A 19637-nucleotide genomic window follows, 5' to 3' on the forward strand; every position below is an offset into this window, starting at 1 on the left:
TGGGAAGGAGAAAGCTGCGGGCAGGGAATCAATGTCCGTCTTGTTATTGTTCCACTACACCCCTTGCTACCTTTTGTCCTGCCTGCAGGCATGCGCAGTGACACGGCGAAATTAAATGCTGCATCCCGGAGGGACAAGGACTCGTGTACGATGGTGGCGGTTGTGGGAGTGGGGTAAATAGAGGAAAGGAACATAATTATGAAGGATGGGGTGCGGAAAGAGGTAGTGCGGAAGGGAGAGAGAGAAACCCGCGGGGAGTGACAGATGGTGTTTACATTATAATTGCATTATCTTGTCTCGCTGGCAGAACAGCACATGTTTCACGATCAAACTGCCCGGTGTGCTGATTTACAGAGGTGTGTGAAAGAGGCCGCACCGGGCACGGTTATTGTGACAAACCAGCATCAACATCTCTCGGCATTAATAGCATGAATGTCACATTGAAGACAAGTGCCTGAGAATATTCAGAAAAGAGAGAGAGAGAAAAACTATTATATTCAGGGGTCGCAGGGAGGGTAAGTGGTTGCCCTGGGGCAACACGGGGAATTCGAGGACAAACGTCTTGTTCTCGAAGTGATAAAGTGATGTCCAGAATACCAGGATGTTGTTTTACGCCTCGAGCCGTAGTTATAAAGCAAAGATGGCAACGGTGTTCTAGGGTAAACAAACATGAAGTAGTAAGGTCTGGACATCGCTAGTGTAAGACTTCGGAAACAAGACTCTTCTCCTTTAGTTCCCCATTTTCCCCTCGGGGGGAAATGACTAACTCTCGCTTCATAACTACAACCCCACTCTGATATAAATTTAACAACACGTCATTGTAATGCACTTATGTAGTTTTACTTTAAATTCCTGCTGATACTATATATATCTCTGAGAGGGGTTGCATTCACACAACCGGTATCCTCTCCATCCCTCTCTCATGGATTATTATTAATGTATTACTATTAGAGCTCTCGTTACATCCATTTTTCTTTACTCTGAAGTCATATTAGGGATTACCCATTGCCTGATTGTGTATTTTTACGAAGTATTTTTAGATATTTGCAAAAAATTTGCTCATTTTTTTTTCTAGTACTTATCTAATCGATATATTTAGAGTTAGAATGGTTTTACCATTTAGGCTGAAGAATCAATAACAAAGAAAGAAAAGCTCATTAGGTGGGTTGCGGGAGATGTTGATATTTAATATTAGTTTATGTTTAAATTCTTCCTTTTTTGCTGTTCTTGTTGTTTAAACTGCAGTCAAGCACCACATGCGGACTATGAATCTATCCACACCTGCATTTTTGTGGATTTTTCTTCGTTGCGTATCACCCACACTTAATATTTTATATCAACACTGTATTTACTTCAGATACATTGAAAATATGAATTAGTTTTGGTTTATAGCAACGCACAGATAGACTGCAATGAGACAGAATGGCTGCAGGGTAGCTTAGGAGAGCAATTTGCGACATCGAGAAAATATCAGAACTGAAGCCCTGCTAGAGAAAAATGAAAGATGCGCAGGAGGATGCTTGGCTTTGGGACGGTAGGGGGAACTTCATGCTGACAGTAAACGATGTTCACATTCTTGCCTCCATCTTTTTATCTGTCCTCCTTGCCTCCACCCGGTTCCAGCGCCACTGAGAGCTGCTGGTGGTGGCTTCAAGTCTGAGGGTATGCACGATCGAAGTTACAGCCGAGGTTAGCCACCCAGTGAAGGTGTCAGGAGATTCGACCCGGGCCTACGTGGGACTGTTTCCCCACGACTATACCTGGGCTGTGCCGTCCTCAACGCCTTCCGCTGCTCAGAAAAACGACTGGAATGGTCTAGTGTGGTGAACAGAACTTCCGGTCGCTGCTTGACGCCGATTTTCGTAGGAAATTGCTTCCACATGCAGATGGTTTCGCGAATGGCGGCGGGACTAAGGGTACAAAAGGAACGAAAGAAGCAGTCGCGATTCGCGGAACTGGGAGTATCGATGTGTGTCTGTGTGTGAGAGAGAGAGATCCTTTACCGAGTTGAAACAAATAATGGAAGCAGAAGACAACATTAACACATCCTACCTGTTATTGTTGTTAAGCAGTCATGCACTTTGTACCATATGAGAAACGATTTTTTTCAAATCCTTTCACAGGAATGTGTCCAGGATATCCTGCAATATGTCAATTCATTTTTAATTCAAACTGAGTTAAAACAACAGTTAAAGTGGTTAGGGGCAGAAGGAGAGAAGGACAGCCGTCAGACATCACATCCTGCCTGGGCTTATTGTTAAATAGTCATGCTCTTTATAGGATATGGACATGATTTTTAATCTTTCGTAGGCATCCATCCACGACTAGCTGTAACATATGTGTAACTGTTCGTCAACAGCACCACTTTGGGAAGCTCATTTTTTCCTTCTGGTTGTTCTCATCATCGACATGTTTGGGACATGAATGCGCTGTTGTCGTTTCCCCAATAAAGACCAGTGCTTCTGTATACATTCACATCTTTCGTGGATGTTTTATTAACTGTTGTAACAGCCCCAAAGCACACCAATGGATTTAGGAAAAAACCCGGATATCGGAGTTGAGAGAAGTCGGACCGTTCCAGAATCTTCAAAGCAATACTTGCAACAATGGCGATGTTGATGTTGATGCAGAAACCGGACAGCCATTATAAATTATTCACGTTGCTATATCGTATTGAAAATAAAGGGTTTTTTTTCCTACCGCCTTCTTCTGCGGTCCCATGTCTTTTGTGATGGTATTAGTCAACATAAGCTTTTAAAAGTCGTGATTTGTGGTGTTAATATTTGATTATCCACACACGTTCCAAACAATTCACATCTTTAGTCTCTCTCTCTCACACACACACAATGTAAAGGGAAGAGACGAACTGTACCAAATCTGACATTGTACATGTGGCATCATCAAATCTTTCATATTTTCCCTTATTTTTTACTATATTTACTTATTGACCCTTACAATATTTATCCGCTTATTTTCTGGTTCTTTCCCACGGGATTGAGACAAGGACCTTTAAGTTCTTTCCTGAACCTGGAAAAACGGTTCTCAATAAATAATAATAAAAAAAAAGCCAGAAATGTCGAACGGTCAAAGGGAAAAGATTAATTCCTTAACAGGGGGCGACAAGCAGCACGAACAGGCCTCAAGGGGCACAACTTTCCCGGTTCCCGTCACCTTTACGTTCTATCAATGACCTCATTATTTATAGTGCGGCTTGTAGCTGACGTGAAGATGACGTTATTATTTAGCATCGCAGCTTATAGCGACTAAAGATGACGTCATTATTTGACATTGCAGCTTATGGCGGACTACAGATGACGTCACTTCTGGAGGCTCAGTGTTAGAATCCGTTATTAGCACTGCGGCCTATTTTATTTATTTATTCTTGTTTTGCCTGCTTTTTCTTTATTTTTGATTCTTTCTTAGTTTCGTTCTTTCTTTAAAATATTTACGTCACATACTATTTATAAATATAGCGCAACTGAACACATAGACCTAAGCAAAAATCTGACAGTTGTGTATAAACAGTAGATGAAATACAATTAATAAACAAATAATGAGATGATTAAAGAATGTAAAATTTACCTTAACTTCTGTAAGGCTTCAAATAAAAAGGTTTCTTCTAAAGCTGACATGACTTCTGAAGTCAGTATCCTTGAGTGATTTGACTCTTCTGGTAAAACAAACAAAGAGTACGGCGTTAATCAAGCAAAATATATACATGTATATGTATACCTAACACACCTGCTCATCTACTATCCATAGAAAAACAATACATTGGGATATACATGAGTAATCACATGTTCCGGAAGTAATACGGAAAGAAAAACAATCGAGTGAAAGATAAATAAACCACCATATCCTCAAAATTATTTTTTCCTATTTACATAGAAGAAACACCTTCCCTAATTAATTATTCACGCAAACAACATGTAAGGCAAATTAAATTAACTGCAGCTTTTCCTTACACAAACACTCTCACAAGTCTGCGTCATGGACAAGGACGTCGCCACCTGCATTAGCTAAAATTTTTTAAACTGTCTCTGGCCTTTGTTTTCCTTCTGCACTGGTCTGTGCATTTGGGATGACTGACGCCAAAGGCTTAACAGGGTTTATTCCCAAAGAAGTGGATTTTGTTTAACGCCCAGATCTGAGCCATCAGCATCTTTTTTTCCGGACATGAAGTCAAAATTCGACGGGCACATCTTTTGGGGAGAAAGAACGTACAATGATGACGTCACAGTTGTACTCAAATATGATGTCAGAGGCTTGAGCCGCGAGGATGTCAAAGTGTTTATGTGTATCCATGCACCAAAGGAGCTGGCAATTACCTGTGCAGGTGATTACTTTGAAGTTTGAAGTGTGCAGGTCGCAAAATAAAAGACTGTTCTCTTTGACCTGAGGAGTAAGAATCGTCGCAAGAACTTCAACTCGGAAGTAGAGCTTTATTTTACTTTTTAATTAAAAATATAAAATCTTTTCTTCGGCATGTACGATTTATAAACATTCCATCTCCGGTTGCGATGACGGGTAAAAATAAAATCAGCGGAAAGGAAGTATATGAGGGAATCCACGTCACGAACTAGTAGTGAAAAAAAAACCCACACACTTTATCTCTTAGTAGACACAAAAACATGCACATCCTGCTCTCTCTCACACTCACACATACACATATTTATGTCACCGTATTAGTTCTGACCATGACATTGAGCATCTGCAACAGAGAACTCAACAATTTGTTATCAACACCACCTCGGATTCGTCAGCGTCATAACAATGATATATGGGACACCTACGCTCACCTGCCTTGGCAACCGGATCTCAAAACATAAACAGACTGCTGGCCTTTAAAAACAAATCCCACCCCAAAAACACTCTTTGATGTAGCTCGAGGGGACATTAACTCTTTCCTCCTGAAAGCGCCTGTCGTTAGGGGATGTTACAGGAAAGGAAAGTATTCGTGAGAAGGTCGGCTAGTGGTGGTGGTGGTAGTAGTGGTGGTGGTGGGGGATATCTCTTAGCTCACTTGCAGGTGGAGTAGGAAAGCGAGGGAGGGTGAGGTGTCCTTCCACAACAGCAAACAGGAATCTCCGTCAGACTACGACAGGCTATATTCTAGACTCCTTCGTAAACATGCAAGCGAACTCACACACACACAGTGACACACACGGTAATAAACGTCCGTATCTATGAGTGTGCTCGTGTCCTCTCTTATCCTCTCCGAGCTTGTCCCCCATGTTCCACAATCTCATGTCATCATCTATTCATCCTTGAAATACATTCACTGTATGTCTGGACAAATGTTTCTTCGTTTTAGGATAATGATAAGCACACGAAGGATTTCGTCATATGAGGGATTGCCGACTGGTCAATAGTTTTGCCGTGTGTCCTGATTGCAGAAAATGGCATAATGTGAGGGTAGGGCGCGTGCACACGCGGGTGTGTGTGTATGTGTACGTGCGTGTACATGTATGTGTATATGTGCACGCGCATGCGTGTATCTATGTCTGTGTGCTCGCGCCCAAAAGAAACATCCACTAGTGCAGGAACAAATATTTTCACACTCCAAAAGACAAAACAACTAAATGGACGAAGAAGGAAGGATGCAAGGAGGTGAGATGCGGACTGGAAGAAAGGGAGATGTCATTAGACACCAGCAGCACAGGAATTCGCCAGCAGATTTTCTTCTTTTTAAATGAGGGTTGTTGGAGATGGCTGGATAAACGAAAGACCAATATCTATCTATCTATCTATTACTCTTCGTGCATCAGGTTGCACATAAGGCCTCAACCAGAGTCCGCCACCGATGTCGATCTGCTGAAACCCGCTCAAGGTGACCCCATGTCCAGCCCTTTCCTTTCATCTCCCTTTCCACTGTTCTTCTCCAAGTTTCCTTTGGGCGGCCTCGTTTTCTTCGGCCGTCTGGAGTCCATCGTAGGGCGACTCTGGAAAGGTCTGCTGTCTGCTGGCGGAGCACATGTCCAATCCATCGCCAACGCCTTCGTTGAACCTGCGTGGTGATGGACTCGGTTTCAGTTCTTCGGTGGAGTTCTTCGTTGCTGATGGTATTTGGCCAAAAGATGTTAAGTATGCGCCTGAGGCATCTGTTTTGGAAGACGTCAAGCTTGTTACTGATGGTTTTGGTCATCTTCCAGGATTCTGATCCGTAAAGGAGGGTGCTGATCACATTTGACTTGAAGATTCTCAGTTTGATCTTCTGGCTGATGTTTTTTGCCTTCCATGTGCTCCTGAGTGAGGCAAAGGCCTGACTGGCTTTCGCCAGTCGGGCTCGAATCTCCACCTCCGCATCCCCGGTGTTTGACATTTTGGACCCAAGATAGGTGAAACTGTCAACTTCCTCAATCTCTTCTCCATTTAGTTTGATGCTGTCTTGGGCTCTGGCGTTCACTCTCATACTTTTCGTTTTCTTTGTGCTGATCTTCAAGCCAAGGTTTCCAGCTGTTTCTGAGAAGGCCTTTGTTTTTTCATGCATGTCTTGGTGGCGGTGTGACAGCAGGGCAATGTCATCAGCAAAGTCCAAGTCTTCCAGCGTTGTTGTTGCTGTCATAGTCATGGTCCATCTGATCCCTCTCCTCTCACTGTCGGTGGAAGTCTTCATGATCCAGTCCATGGCCAGGATGAAGAGGAACGGCGACAGAATGCAGCCCTGCTTCACCCCGGTACTGACGTTGAAGGGGTCTGTGAGCTCTGTGTCACAGACAACCTGGGATTTGAAATCGCTGTACAGCATTGCAATGACCTGAACAAGTTTAGCAGGGACTCCGTAATGCCTCAGGATCTTCCATAAGGACTCGCGGTGGATGCTGTCAAAAGCCTTCTCCAGGTCGATGAAATTGATGTACAGCGGTGTGTTCCATTCGTTGCTCTGCTCCAGAATCTGTCGCAGAATGAAGATGTGTTCGGAGCAGGATCGCCCAGGACGGAATCCTGCTTGCTGTGGTCGGAGGTCTTTCTCAAGAGTTGCCGTCAGTCTTGACAAAACAATCTTGCTGAAGACCTTGCTGGTGAGGGAAAGAAGTGTTATGCCCCTCCAATTATTGCAGTCTCCAAGATCTCCTTTCTTGGGTAACTTGAAGATGAGCCCTGTCTTCCAAGCAACAGGGAGCTGCCCTGATTCCCAAACTTGCTTGAAGATTTCAGTCAGCTTGGGAGCTGTCACATTTATATCTGCTTTCAACATCTCTGCTGTTATTCCATCTGCCCCTGGTGCTTTGCCGCTCTTCATTGTCTTGACTGCTGCTGTCACTTCTTCCAGGCTTGGTGGGTCTGTGCAGATGTCAAGGTCTATAGCTGCTGGCTGGATGTCTGCAAGCTGAGGGGGATCTGGTCTGTTCAGAACCGACTCAAAATGTTCCTTCCAGCGCTGTAGTTTTTCTGCCTCTCCCTCTATGACATTACCGTTCACGTCTTTCACTGGCACATCACTGTTCTTAAACCCGTTGTTTAGCTGTTTGTTTATCTTGTACAGTGTCTTCAGGTCATTTTTACTTGCTGCATTTTCTGCTTCATCTGCCAGTTTCTCTATATGGTCTCTTTTGTCGGTTCTTGCCATCCTCTTTACTCTTTGTTTAGTTTTTGCATATCTTTGTCTGAGTTGTTCTTTCAGGCGTTCAGATCTGGTGCTGTTGATTCTTTGTTTGGCTGACTTTCTCTCTTCTATCTTCTTCCATGTCTCTTCTCTGATCCACTGTTCTTTCTTTTTCCGTTGGAAGCCCAGTATTTTCTCTCCTGATTCCTGTAAGACTCGATTGAAGTCATCTAAGGTCATCTCTTGTTGGTCTCCTAGTGCTTGGAACCTGTTCTTTTACTTCCATAGCAAAAGCCCTTTCGATGACTGGATTTTTCAGTTTGCCAGAGTCCACTCTCTGCTGACGTGCCTGTTTTCCTCGTGATCGACGCAGCTTCAGAGAAACTGTGGCTATCACAAGAGTGTGGTCACTGGCAACGTCTGCTCCTCTGTAGGCTCTAACATCTTGAAGTGAGCTCCTCCATTTTCGGTTGATGATGACATGGTCTATCTGATTCTTTGTGGTCCCATCTGGTGATGTCCATGTTGCCTTGTGGATGTCTTTGTGTGGGAAGAGTGTGCCACCAATCAGTAGGTTGTTTTCTTCACAAAAGTCTGCCAGTCTCTCTCCGTTGTCATTGATGGTTCCGATTCCATGTTTGCCCATGACATGCTCCCTGCAGGTGTTGTCACTTCCCACCTTGGCATTGAGATCGCCGATGATGAGCAATATGTCATGGGCTGGAACGCTCTCTGAGGCTGCCTGGAGCTGATCGTAAAAAGCATCCTTGTCTTCTGCCTCAGAGTCATTTGTTGGTGCATAGCAGGCTAGCACTGTCAGCTTGGTGTACTTTGAATGGAATCTTGCTCTCAAAAGCCTAGGTCCATAAGGCTTCCATTCCAGCAGTGCCTTTTCCGTTTTCTTGTTGAGGAGTAGAGCTACTCCTTCAGAGTGCTGAGCGTCTGATCTTCCTGAGAACAAGATGGTATGTCCTGACGCTAGTCTCCTCTTTCCCGTGCCGGTCCATCTGACCTCACTGACTCCCAGGATGTCCAAGTTGTAGTTGTCAAACTCCTTGACTAGTTGGAGCATCCTGCCAGTCTGGTACAAGGTCTGGACGTTCCAGCACCCCACCCTCAACTTATGCCTCGGCTTCAGTAAATCCACTGTCGGGGCGCCAGCTCCCTTTCGGGTTTGGCTGTCGTCCGTCATTAGTCCAGTCACCTGGTGTGCTTCATTACCTCCGCCATCTGTGACGAGTTCTCTGGTTTTAGTTTCTGTAACATACTTTTTTTTACATGGTGGGGTTGTTAGCCCTACCACAACCTAATTTACCTCTAGGTGAGGTGTCCACCTTAGTCGCCTCTTACGACATGCCTGGCTGGATGGCAGGGACCCTATTCTTACAATGCTTGCTAGGCAAGCATACCCCGGGGTCCCACAGGGGGAAAGACCAATAAGGGTAGCTTTAACAACTCAGAAAACCAACCCCCACCCCTATTTCTACCCATCCACCCGCCTCCGTATCAATCTCTCTCCCCCGATCCCTCCCTGTGGCCCAAATTGCTGATGAGTGAAATCACTTTCCGCACACAAATCTTCAACACAAGCATTGTCGTCGTCACATTGCTGAAAATTAAACATTAACATTCAAACTCAGTCGCCATTTTCTTGTAAACAAACATTTAATTTGATTCTCTCCACCCTTCCTTTTACTATCACTCTGAGAGCCGAAGCGTAGCCATTGAGTGATGCATGACCGACTCTCACGTCCTCGAAGCTTTGTCCCGGTCTCATTGTCTAGTGAGGACGGAGTACAACGATGTTAACTTGTCTTTGATGGGCCTGCGAGGCAGAATGTGTGTCGCAATGTCGGTGTGCACGTGTGTTCGTTCCATCGACAGGGCGTGACGCCACTACAAAGACGAAGCCGACAGATCAATGACCGCTTCTTGCGATTGGCCCGCAGGAGAAGGTGGAGCGTATCGAACGCACCACAGCGGCTTTAACCACCCTCGTGACTACTGAAGCGGAACATTCCCTTCTTCTCTCTCTCTATCCTTCTCTCATGCTCTTCTCTGAGCAAGCAAGCATCATACAGCATTCAGCATCCTTTTCAGCAACAACAAAAACAAACAAAACTTTGAAAAAGCAAAGCAGGTTTGATCAGCAGAAAATCACGTCTCCCGGTGTTGGAGATTATTTATTTACGAGGTTGAAGAATGTGTCTTCCCAGTTCAAATTGGCCTGTCGTCAGAAATGCACGAGCATCGATCCGGAGGCTGGAAAATGTCGTCTGCTATGCGCAGATTTCAGGGCTTGGGGACGCCGCGTCACCGATGCCTGTCAACTCTCGTCTCCATGGCGACGACACCGCAGCGTTCTCGCGAGCGGTTCTGGCAAAAGTCGAGTCCTCGCGCGCACGCGCACACACACGCACATACGCACGCACACATATACATACATTCTCTAGCACTTACCTTCAAACGCACACAGACACACCTTCATCAATGTATCCTGGTCTCCCCCTCACTAAACCTTTTTCTCACATTTTCGTTCACGTGGATGGATGCATCGTGTATGCACGCGCGCACACGCACTTAGAGGGGAGCATAATTAGGTGAGACATGCGCAGAAGGCCCTTGTCGCCATGAAAGCTATTTTCACTTGTTCACCTGTCAGGTAGATTGGTCTTTGATCTCGTGTTGGCGACACCTGGGACGGTCGGCAGTCCTCCATCACAGGGTGACCCCCTTCTTCTCTCAAAAGTCATCAGTGACGATGCCTTGAGCGTACGAACTGACCAACTGCAGACTCTCTGGCCAGTGCTGACCAGTCGTGTCTGGAGGTGCGCTGTTTCCACGGCACCGCGTCAGTTCCTGTCAGGAAGAGCCAGGTGAGACGATGCCATTGCCAACAAAGTGATCACCTGTGAGGGATTCCAGCTTGTCTGTCTTCTTTGTGTACTAGCGACACCTGCAAACAATGCCTGGCGCTAGGAGGGGGCTAGTTGCACCCCAAAATACGTTTCTGGAAAACATTATACGGCGTTCGAATGGACAACGTAAGTACATAAACAATAACATTGTCATTGTCGTCGGATTTACCGTTGTTCGTTCTTCGTGTGTATGTGGTTGTTTTTGTGTGTGTTTATGTGTTTTGTATAGGTTTGAGTGTGTATATTTCTCGGGTACTTGTTTGTGTATATGTAAATGTATGTTGTTTTGTTTGTGTTTATGTTGTGTTTGTGTATGTGTTTGCTTCTGTAAGTTTTGCGCCTTTCTCCGCTCTCTGTTCTTTCATTTTATCCTCCCTGAGCATTTTAAAATATTCTTCATAATCTACATTTTCTTTCCAAACATATTACAGCATCTAAATTTTGAAAAAAGAATCCCATGACTTGGACTTGGATGTGTGTATCCTCAATCTTAAAAAAAGAGTTTTTGTAAAGTCTTGTTTACCCTCTAAATTTTTGAGAAAGTCGATGTTCGGAAAGAAGATATAAAAGAGAGTCTTGCAAGAGAATCATCATGGTTAAGGAACATTCGGTTTGCACAACCTGTATTTGTTGTTGAAACACATGTTTCTATCTTTTCTCTCCTTCACTTTCTACTGTTGTTACCTCACCCCTTCCTCATCCAGTTCTCCCACCCCACCTCACAGCATCCCACCTATTCTCCTCCTCTTGTAATTGAGCATCTCTGAGTTGAGAGATGTTTTTCTGTGTTCTTATTTGCTAAGATCATTGTCGAGGGATAGTTTTCCGCTCTGTGTTTATTTATCTTCTGAGACGAAGACAGAATGGCCTTTTTCTGTCTGCCACACAGCATCCCCTACCTGTGCTGCTTTCTCTCACCTGTTCTCAATGGCTTGCTGTGAGACTGTCCAAGATATTTACTGCACGTCAGGCCGGCTTTCACAAAACCTGTAGTTTGGCTTGCGATCATCAAAGCGCAACAATCCTCTTCCTAACCCAGTCACCCATGAAAAGCTCTTCTTATTTAAGGTGTGAACAGGCCATGGCCCAATTTCACCAAGGATATCGTTATTATATATTATTATGCGTGGAAGTTGGTTGGCAGGAAGGGAGGACATGTTGGTCAATACATTCTGGAGGACACACAGACGGCAGCGTCTCCATTTGTAAACCCTTCAAGTCTTTGATTTGTTGTAATCACTTGCAGATGGAGGCAGAAAGCAGGCAGTTGGCCCAGACATAATGCAAGAAAGGTTTTCCCGTATTGCGACATGTCTGTAGCTTGTAATGACCTCCATGATAAGGGACTACTTTACGACGCCATTTCTTCCTTGTGGAAATTTTAGTGTTACTCCATCATCGGGCTAAAGTGAGTTCGCATTAAGAACTCGTTGTCGAACATTTTATTTTGTTTCCTCCTGATGCTTGACTGATTGCGTCAATGAAAAATAATGTAAGCGTGGGGATTTCTTTCTTTTTCTCTCTTTTTTTTAAGGATCTTGCGACTTCCGGTTCCGGTGGTGGTTGTAAGATACATTAACCCTGCGTTATTCTGGAGGTAATCTGGGGACAATTATGATTGAAGATCGTTATTTATGAAGAGCTGTCACTTCACTGTGCGTGCTTAGTCTGTCAAAAGTTCATCAGTCACCACAATTTTAGTTTCCTTTTTATTTCCTTATTAATACGTTCTGACATTCTATAATCTAATCGTACGCCATTTGTAGTACTATAAATTCAGCTTAAAAATTATTTTTAATAGTTGTTTTTTGTGTGCTATCTTTGAACGAGAGGAAAAAAATAACTCTTTATGTATGTCAGACAACTGAAGAAAATCATTCCTTGATTTCTCGTTCTTTTCATTTCGCTTGTCTTTCTCTCCGTCCGCTTGTCTGCCTACATGTCTGCTTGTCTGTCTCTCCATCCATCTTTGTAACCAAACATATTTCTGCTAGTTTTTTCAAGTTTATGCTGGTCATTTTATTACCGGCTATCAAGCGGTCGCCACAAATCTGCGAAGTCAATAATGACAATCGCCACTCTTAGCGGAGCCCGGGGAAAACGAAATGGAGTTTGAAGTGCATGCACGAACACTGCTCATGAAATGGCTTTGCACGTGCGTAAATGAAACGACAAACAAAACCATTATTCTGTATTTTTTTTCTCTTGTCTTTGTGAGAAATCCACCGTCGGGATAACTTGGAATAGCAAGCTTTCATGTATATTTTAACAATCCTGTTTTTTTCCTTTTCGTTTTGTTGTTGGTATAACCAGGATTGAACCACTCAAGCTGCTCCATGTTTTATAACATTATTCTTTCCCATGCTAGCACTGTAAAAAAAAAATCAGATTTTATTATGAATTTTCTTGTCAGTGATTTGTTTTCATCATCATTGTCGTCATCGTTATGGTCATCATCATCATCATTAAAAAAAAACCCCATACAATTCATTTCCGTGGTTTAGAGCTCAATTCCCTTTACCAAAAAGTAAAATAAAGAAATATAAAATGGGAGAAAGATGATGTGATCACCATGTGGAGTGAAAGAATACAGGCTGTGCAGAATAGTCCATTCAGCCGGGTCTTGCTTCCAAAGATTTCAGGCATGGCTGTCGGGTGTCGGTCGACATTACAAACACACCTACGCATTCAGTGAACTACTGAAGATGCTTGGACGAAGAAGTAGATACTTCTAAGCTTATCGTTTTAGTTTGTTGTAGGTTTTCTCTTGTCATCGTCTCTACAAAATTACGGATTGTCGCCAGATATCAATAGAGAATGGAATAATCTGTCTCACGCACACACACACACACACACACACACACACACACACACACACACACACACACACAAGCATACACACCAAGCACACACACACACAAATGGTGGGAGAGAGAGAGAAATACATATAGAAGGAGGAAATGGATAAAGAAATAAAATGAGAGAGGAGACACACTAAGTTAAAGATTACTTGTGCACCTTGGGATTTAAATGAAATATTTTAATAAAAATTACAGGTGGGCAGAGGAAATTACCTGTAGCGCTCACGTCACATGTGGGAGATTTGAAAACCTTGCGAACCTCCTGCCGCCATACTATAAAAGTCAGAAGGACAGTCGTTGAGGACAAAGCCAATGGCCGCCGCAAGATACACGTTTTGCTCATTAACTTGCTTTTACAGATGAACGGCTGTCATCGATGTGGGTTTAAGGTGGTCTCCTCGGTTCATAAAGCAGATCAATGTTTAAACAAGTCTACTGGCCACATCCCTCTAAAAGATGGCCTCGTCAACTCGTTGTTCCCGATGGAAAAATTTTTTAAATGGGCATTGATGTGGGTTTTATGTTCACTTTAGGTTAGTTTCTGGATGTCGGTACTGGAAGAAGAGATCGTGTTTCTCTGCACTGTTGTAGTAACGAAGAAGGAAATATTCGAAAACTGTGGTTAGTGTATTTTCAAAAATCCATTTCAACACTCTAGTTTAATATGCATAATGAGAGAATTTTTGTCGAGATGTCATAGAATTAACAAGCAGAAATGCAAAGAAGATGCAGTTAGACAGTATTCACACTCTCACACGTTGCACAATAGACATTTGGTCAAATGAAATCCCAGCATGTTTGTCCAATGTCTATTTTGAAATCCACTTAACGAAAATAGAAGCCAACATATCAAAAAGCAAATAGGACAGTGTGGTGCAATGGAAAAAAGTAAATCAAAGAAATTGTGAAACATAAAAAATGTGGAGGATGCACATGTGTTTGGTTGCATTCAAGTCTTCCTATTAGTAGTATTTTTTCTTTTATAAATCGTCAATTTTTACAAAATAAATGCAAAAGAGGAGGAAAGAAATAAACAAAAGAGAAAGTAAACACTGGGAAACGATCTTGAAGACATTTGGACAAATAGAAAATCACAGAGAAGCGAATACAGAGAGTGACAGAGGAACAAACACGAGCAAAGATAAACATAAACGGACGAAGGGCGGTCACTTGCTTACATTGTTGGTTGTCAACTCTTTACTATTTCCAGCGATCTTAACTTTTTACTATTTCGAGTTTCTTGTTCAATGACTAAGTAACTATGATTTTTCTCTCTGTAAGTAATCGATTAATCGATTGTAAAGAAATAAGGAGAACCAATAATTCACAAAAGGCCAAATATCAGCGATGTGTTCTACCTGTGTACACATGTGCCCCTTCCAGAAAGAAATCACAAGTGCCTCACCATCGACCCAAGAACGGTCTAACGGAAAGATATATAGTCTAACAGAGAGAGCATGTCAAAGATTGTTTAACAGGACATGGTTCTATACCTAATAGAAGATGTCACATATACATGTGTATTTGTCACAAGCTGTACATCTGCTAGACAAGTGTGAAAATTAAAAGATCTCTTTTCTTCTGCATCAGTACAAGTAATACAAATAAATAATTAAATGCAAATTTATATAGCTCATACTCACACCCTTAAGAAGCATGCTCATAGCGCTTAAGAACAAGAGCAAGACATGGACAACATTTGAGGAGCGGAGTTATCTAGCTGGGATGAGAAGTTTAGAGAAAGGGTCAGGGCAGGAACCAGCCAAAATAAAATAAAATAAATAAATAAAAATAAAATAAAAATAAATTAAAAAAAATAAATAAAAGGAAAACAGCAAAAACAAATCAAGCCCGTCGGCTATAAGTGTGAATAAGTGTGAGCAATGCATTGACAGCCTGTAGAGGGTAAGTGTGACCTTTTACGTGTACATGACGTAATATGACCATGACCGCCAATGACCCCTTGAAAGCCGATTTTATGATTGAGTAGATCGCGAAAGATTAATTATGAGCTAAGACTGAACAGTTCATATTTGTTTCCTTCATCAGAGACATACCATACCATTGGCATTGGGCGGTGATGTGGAAACAAAAAAAAAAAAAAAGAAAAAAAAAAAAGAAAAAAAGAAGGCAGGAAAAAGAGGATGACATCGAATGTGATGTGTCTCTTCTTCAAATTATTGAAGCTATGGTAACGCTGGTAGACACGGAGCGCGAGGGACCGTCCGTTATTCTGTAAGCTGTTGGAGCCTTGCTCAGTGGTTATTTCCCCTTGTCAGTAAATTTTGTTTTGTTTTACGTGAGGTGATGGGGGAGAGATATCTGTCTATCCCTTGAACAAGAAATGCGGTGAAAATGGTATGTGTTCCTGGGCAAAACAACGAGCGAGCGAGACAGAAAGGTGGACAAAAAGATAATAGTCTAAGGGACAGATAGGCAAGCAGGTAAATAGAAGTACACAGGCATATATACATACACATACACATACACATACACATACACATACACATACACATACACATACACATACACATATTCACACGTTTACTTGAACTGAAGTCCATTCTCTCTCACAGATAATTTCTCCCCATAATGCCCACCGTATAAAATGAGCAACTTCAAACAAAAATAATTCCTGATGTTGATGAAGCTAGTACACTCGCACTCACTGTAATTGTGTGTGGAGTGTGAGTACTGTCACACCTCTAGTTTCACAAAATAAAAAAGAACAAAATTTTTTTAAAGTTCACGAAGAAAAATTCAAATCATTTTGACTCATCGTCAATATTAACTTTTTGGCTTAATAAGACATCAATAAAACATATCCACTGTTTATCTGTCATATCGAAGTCATCCACAGACAAACTGTTTTACTATAAGTCTCATTGATATCTTCACTGTTCCAGCTTTAAGAAACAGTTTTATGTCAGTGAAACATAAGCATTAGTCATTCTTTAGGTATAAAATAGTACAGTTTTAAGTCTTAAATGACACTCAGTTTTACCTTTTAAAAATTTGTGATAGTTCCCTATATTTTATTTAAGATGTTCACAGCAGTCTTGATGGCTTGGCAACAACAAAATTCGCAGTTTTAACAGAAGACCTCACTAATGGACTGACTGTTTTAGACAAAGAGACTCTGTTTCACATGAAATTTCGTCAACAAACAAAGATGTCAGCAAGAGTTGACAAAAGTACTTCAAGTGTAGAAGTCCAACAACACTTTCATTAGCTTTTCTGGTCCATCAACAAGACCTCTCCGAGATCCACTCTTTGGTTTGTCAACAGCTTCTCTGGACACCTCATCAGTGAAGCCCGCTGATTACTGATTCAAGTAGAGCAGAAATAAAGGGGACCCTACAATCGATTCCACTGTAGAGCGGATACTCACTTCTCCGGAAAACATGACTGATGAGAGTCTGTGACTTATTTCCTCCCTCTAGTCTTCTATTTTTGTATCTTTCTTTCTGATTTCTTCATTCATGCACCATTCTCTCATGTACTCGTCATTAACAAACGCGTTGATTTTCTATGGTTACTTTTTGGGTAACAACTGTTTCGACAGCCATTGGGGAAAAAAATAAAAAGTACTTGTGTACTGGTTAGAATAGGTGAAACGGAACAGCCATTGATCCGCATCGACCGATATACGTCTGTGAGTTTGTTGTTTGTTTTGTTTGTGTGTGTGTGTATGTGTGTCGGTGGTAAAGCATGCATGCTGGGATTAGTTGTGTTGATTATGTTTATGTGTAGGTGAGAAAGCTCAAAACACACACACACACACACACACACACACACACACACACACACACACACACACAACACACACACACACACACACACACACACACAAACAAAACGATTGATAGACAGACGTGGTTGTCGGATGGAAAGACGAGGAGAGACACGTGATCTGACACAGCAGGGTTCTGAAAGTGTGGGGTCTGGTACCACTATGATACGGCGCTGGAATCATTCCGAGACATCGATTGAGTAGAGCACGACATTTCCACTCCCCTATCCACGTGTTTCTAAAAATAGCCACACTCTACTCCTGCGCCACCTTCTCTCATCACGAAGGTGGGCTTCCTGTCGGCGCTCCCAGCACCGCGTCTACCTGAGCGTTTCTCACCTGGCGGGCTGGCGACCTTCGTGGGACTGTCAAGAGGTCAGAGGTCATATTTCTGAGCCCTGCCTCCAGCAGACTGATGATAAAGGACACATCAACCTTGCATGGAGCAACTGGAATCTGCTGACGTCCAGACAAAACAAGGGAAGGAAGGAAGAGGGAAGGGAGCAGTCCTCCTTCTTCTGTGTTCGATTCGATTATACGTTATCTTTTCATCCTGCGTTTGTTTAGGTTGTTTCTCCTCGCTGATTTTTTTATCAATCGATCCGATTATCTGCGATCTTAAAGAGTTCCTGCATTTTGGCTTTTTACTCTGTAGGAATGCTTTCCTGTGTGAGTTCTTGCGCATGCGCTCGAGAGAAATCTTGCAAGCTAAGCTTTTGTGTTGCCGAATACTACTTATTTAATTATGTTTCCATTCAAATGTCAAACAAAACTACTTTCCAATATTTTTATTTCATTCATAGTAATATAAATGTTCAGTTTTTTTCACCTGTAAATAAAATTGATATGTTTAAGCTTTGGAGAAAGATACATCGTTAGCAATCTAGTTTTACTTATTTTAAAGCACGCCATTAGAAAAAATAATATTAACTATAATAAGTCTGAATGATGAGGCGTGTGATAATAATTCTGATCGACGCAGTAACAATAATTGGTGTTATGACTAAAAGATAAGAAATGTGACATAAAGTCAGCAATTACTGAGGTAATGAACCCAGGTAATTTAGTAGCCATCACAGCCCTTCTGATCACGCTCTACAACACACCATTAATAGTCCCTCTAAACACTAGCCAGGAATCTGAAGTCTGTAGTAGTCTGCTTCCTGCGACCAGCACCGCCCTCACCTGGGCAATCGACACAAACATTTGCTCACCAGACAAATAAAGAGTATTTTTTCTTCTCCAACGGTTCGATTTCAGCTTGCCGCAATCGCCGTTGAACGACACAGCCAACAATTTTGGAGTACACCTAAGAATGGTGAAAGGATCTCTCATAGAATTCCTTTTCATGTTGAAAATCACGGGAGGGTAATGGCACTCTGGCACAAAAGAATGGGATCTTAAATGATCAGACGCTGGGCAGGAGAAGTTGTCCTATTGCCAGGGCAGTAATCATGGAGCCATTGTCCCAGGACAGGATGGAGAAAGTTAGAACATGCGGAAATTTTTTTCAGTAAGTTATAAAGCTGCGTTCAGACCCCACGGATGTTGATTTACCCATGGACCCGAAGTATAAAGCAGTAACAAAAGCCCGGGAACGAAGGAATGTTTCCCTCACAATTCCGAATGTTTTTAGAATGTTAAGTATTTATTATAGCTACTACCGAAGTAAACACAACACCAGCGTCACATATCAACATCACGTGGCTTCGGCATAAAATTTATTCAATGCCATCTTGGAGCAAAAACTTGGATCATCTTGGATCCGAAACCATCCCAGGAGGACATCGCGGTTACTCGGTTACAACGGTCGATTTCAATGTAATTTTTCGATTTTTATAAACATCGGCAACCGAGGTAATGATAATAAAGTGAGGAAAGAATGTTTTATTTCTCCTGCATTGCTATCGTGTGCTGCAATCGTTACTAAATATAATTTTCAAACATTCTGGATCGTCTCCACGGCTTTATCACCGCCGTCACAGCCCTTACTATACCTTTAAGTTCCTGTCGCCATGGCGACCATACTGAGAGCTATTTGAAACAAAGATAAACCGATTAGAATGTGGTAGACTTTGAACTTCAATCTTGTAAGTGCAGTGTCCTACTTCACTGCTGACAGCAACGACAGTTCACATCCCACCATCTTCTCAATGAACATCAGTTGCCGTTGCTGATCAACCAGACAGTTATGTATTAATTCAAATAAAAACAAAAAGAAAACCTTGAAACCGCACTCGGTTAAGTCCACAAGATCTTGTTTTTATAACTGAGTCCATCTACAGGCAGCCAGGCCTGGAGCTGCTTTGACAACAAAATTGGGTTTGTTCTACTCCCATACTGCAAAAAAAAAAGCCTGTGAAGCCTTCCCTACATTTTAGGAGTCCGTTTCAGATTTATGATTTGCAATGTTTCCACGAGAGAAATATTTGTGTAGTGGATTTATGGCAATTAATAAGGGAGGCGAGGCTGTGATGCATGGAGGGGAGAAGTGGAAGGGTAGAGCGGAAGGAACCTTC

General features: G+C 42.4%; 1 protein-coding gene across 1 annotated transcript in view; it reads left to right on the plus strand.

The window, feature by feature from the left end:
* Window positions 1-10152: 10152 nt before the first annotated feature.
* Window positions 10153-19637, plus strand: part of LOC112570462 (potassium voltage-gated channel subfamily H member 1-like) — a 33206-nt gene continuing 23721 nt past the window's right edge. The window contains exon 1 of the mRNA XM_025248884.1: window positions 10153-10590. Within this exon, the coding sequence (XP_025104669.1) occupies window positions 10512-10590 (79 nt within the window). The 5' untranslated portion in view covers window positions 10153-10511. The remainder of the gene's footprint in view (window positions 10591-19637) is intronic.

The sequence above is a fragment of the Pomacea canaliculata genome, linkage group LG8 (genome assembly GCF_003073045.1).
Source record: "Pomacea canaliculata isolate SZHN2017 linkage group LG8, ASM307304v1, whole genome shotgun sequence".
Taxonomy (NCBI): Eukaryota; Metazoa; Mollusca; class Gastropoda; order Architaenioglossa; family Ampullariidae; genus Pomacea; species Pomacea canaliculata.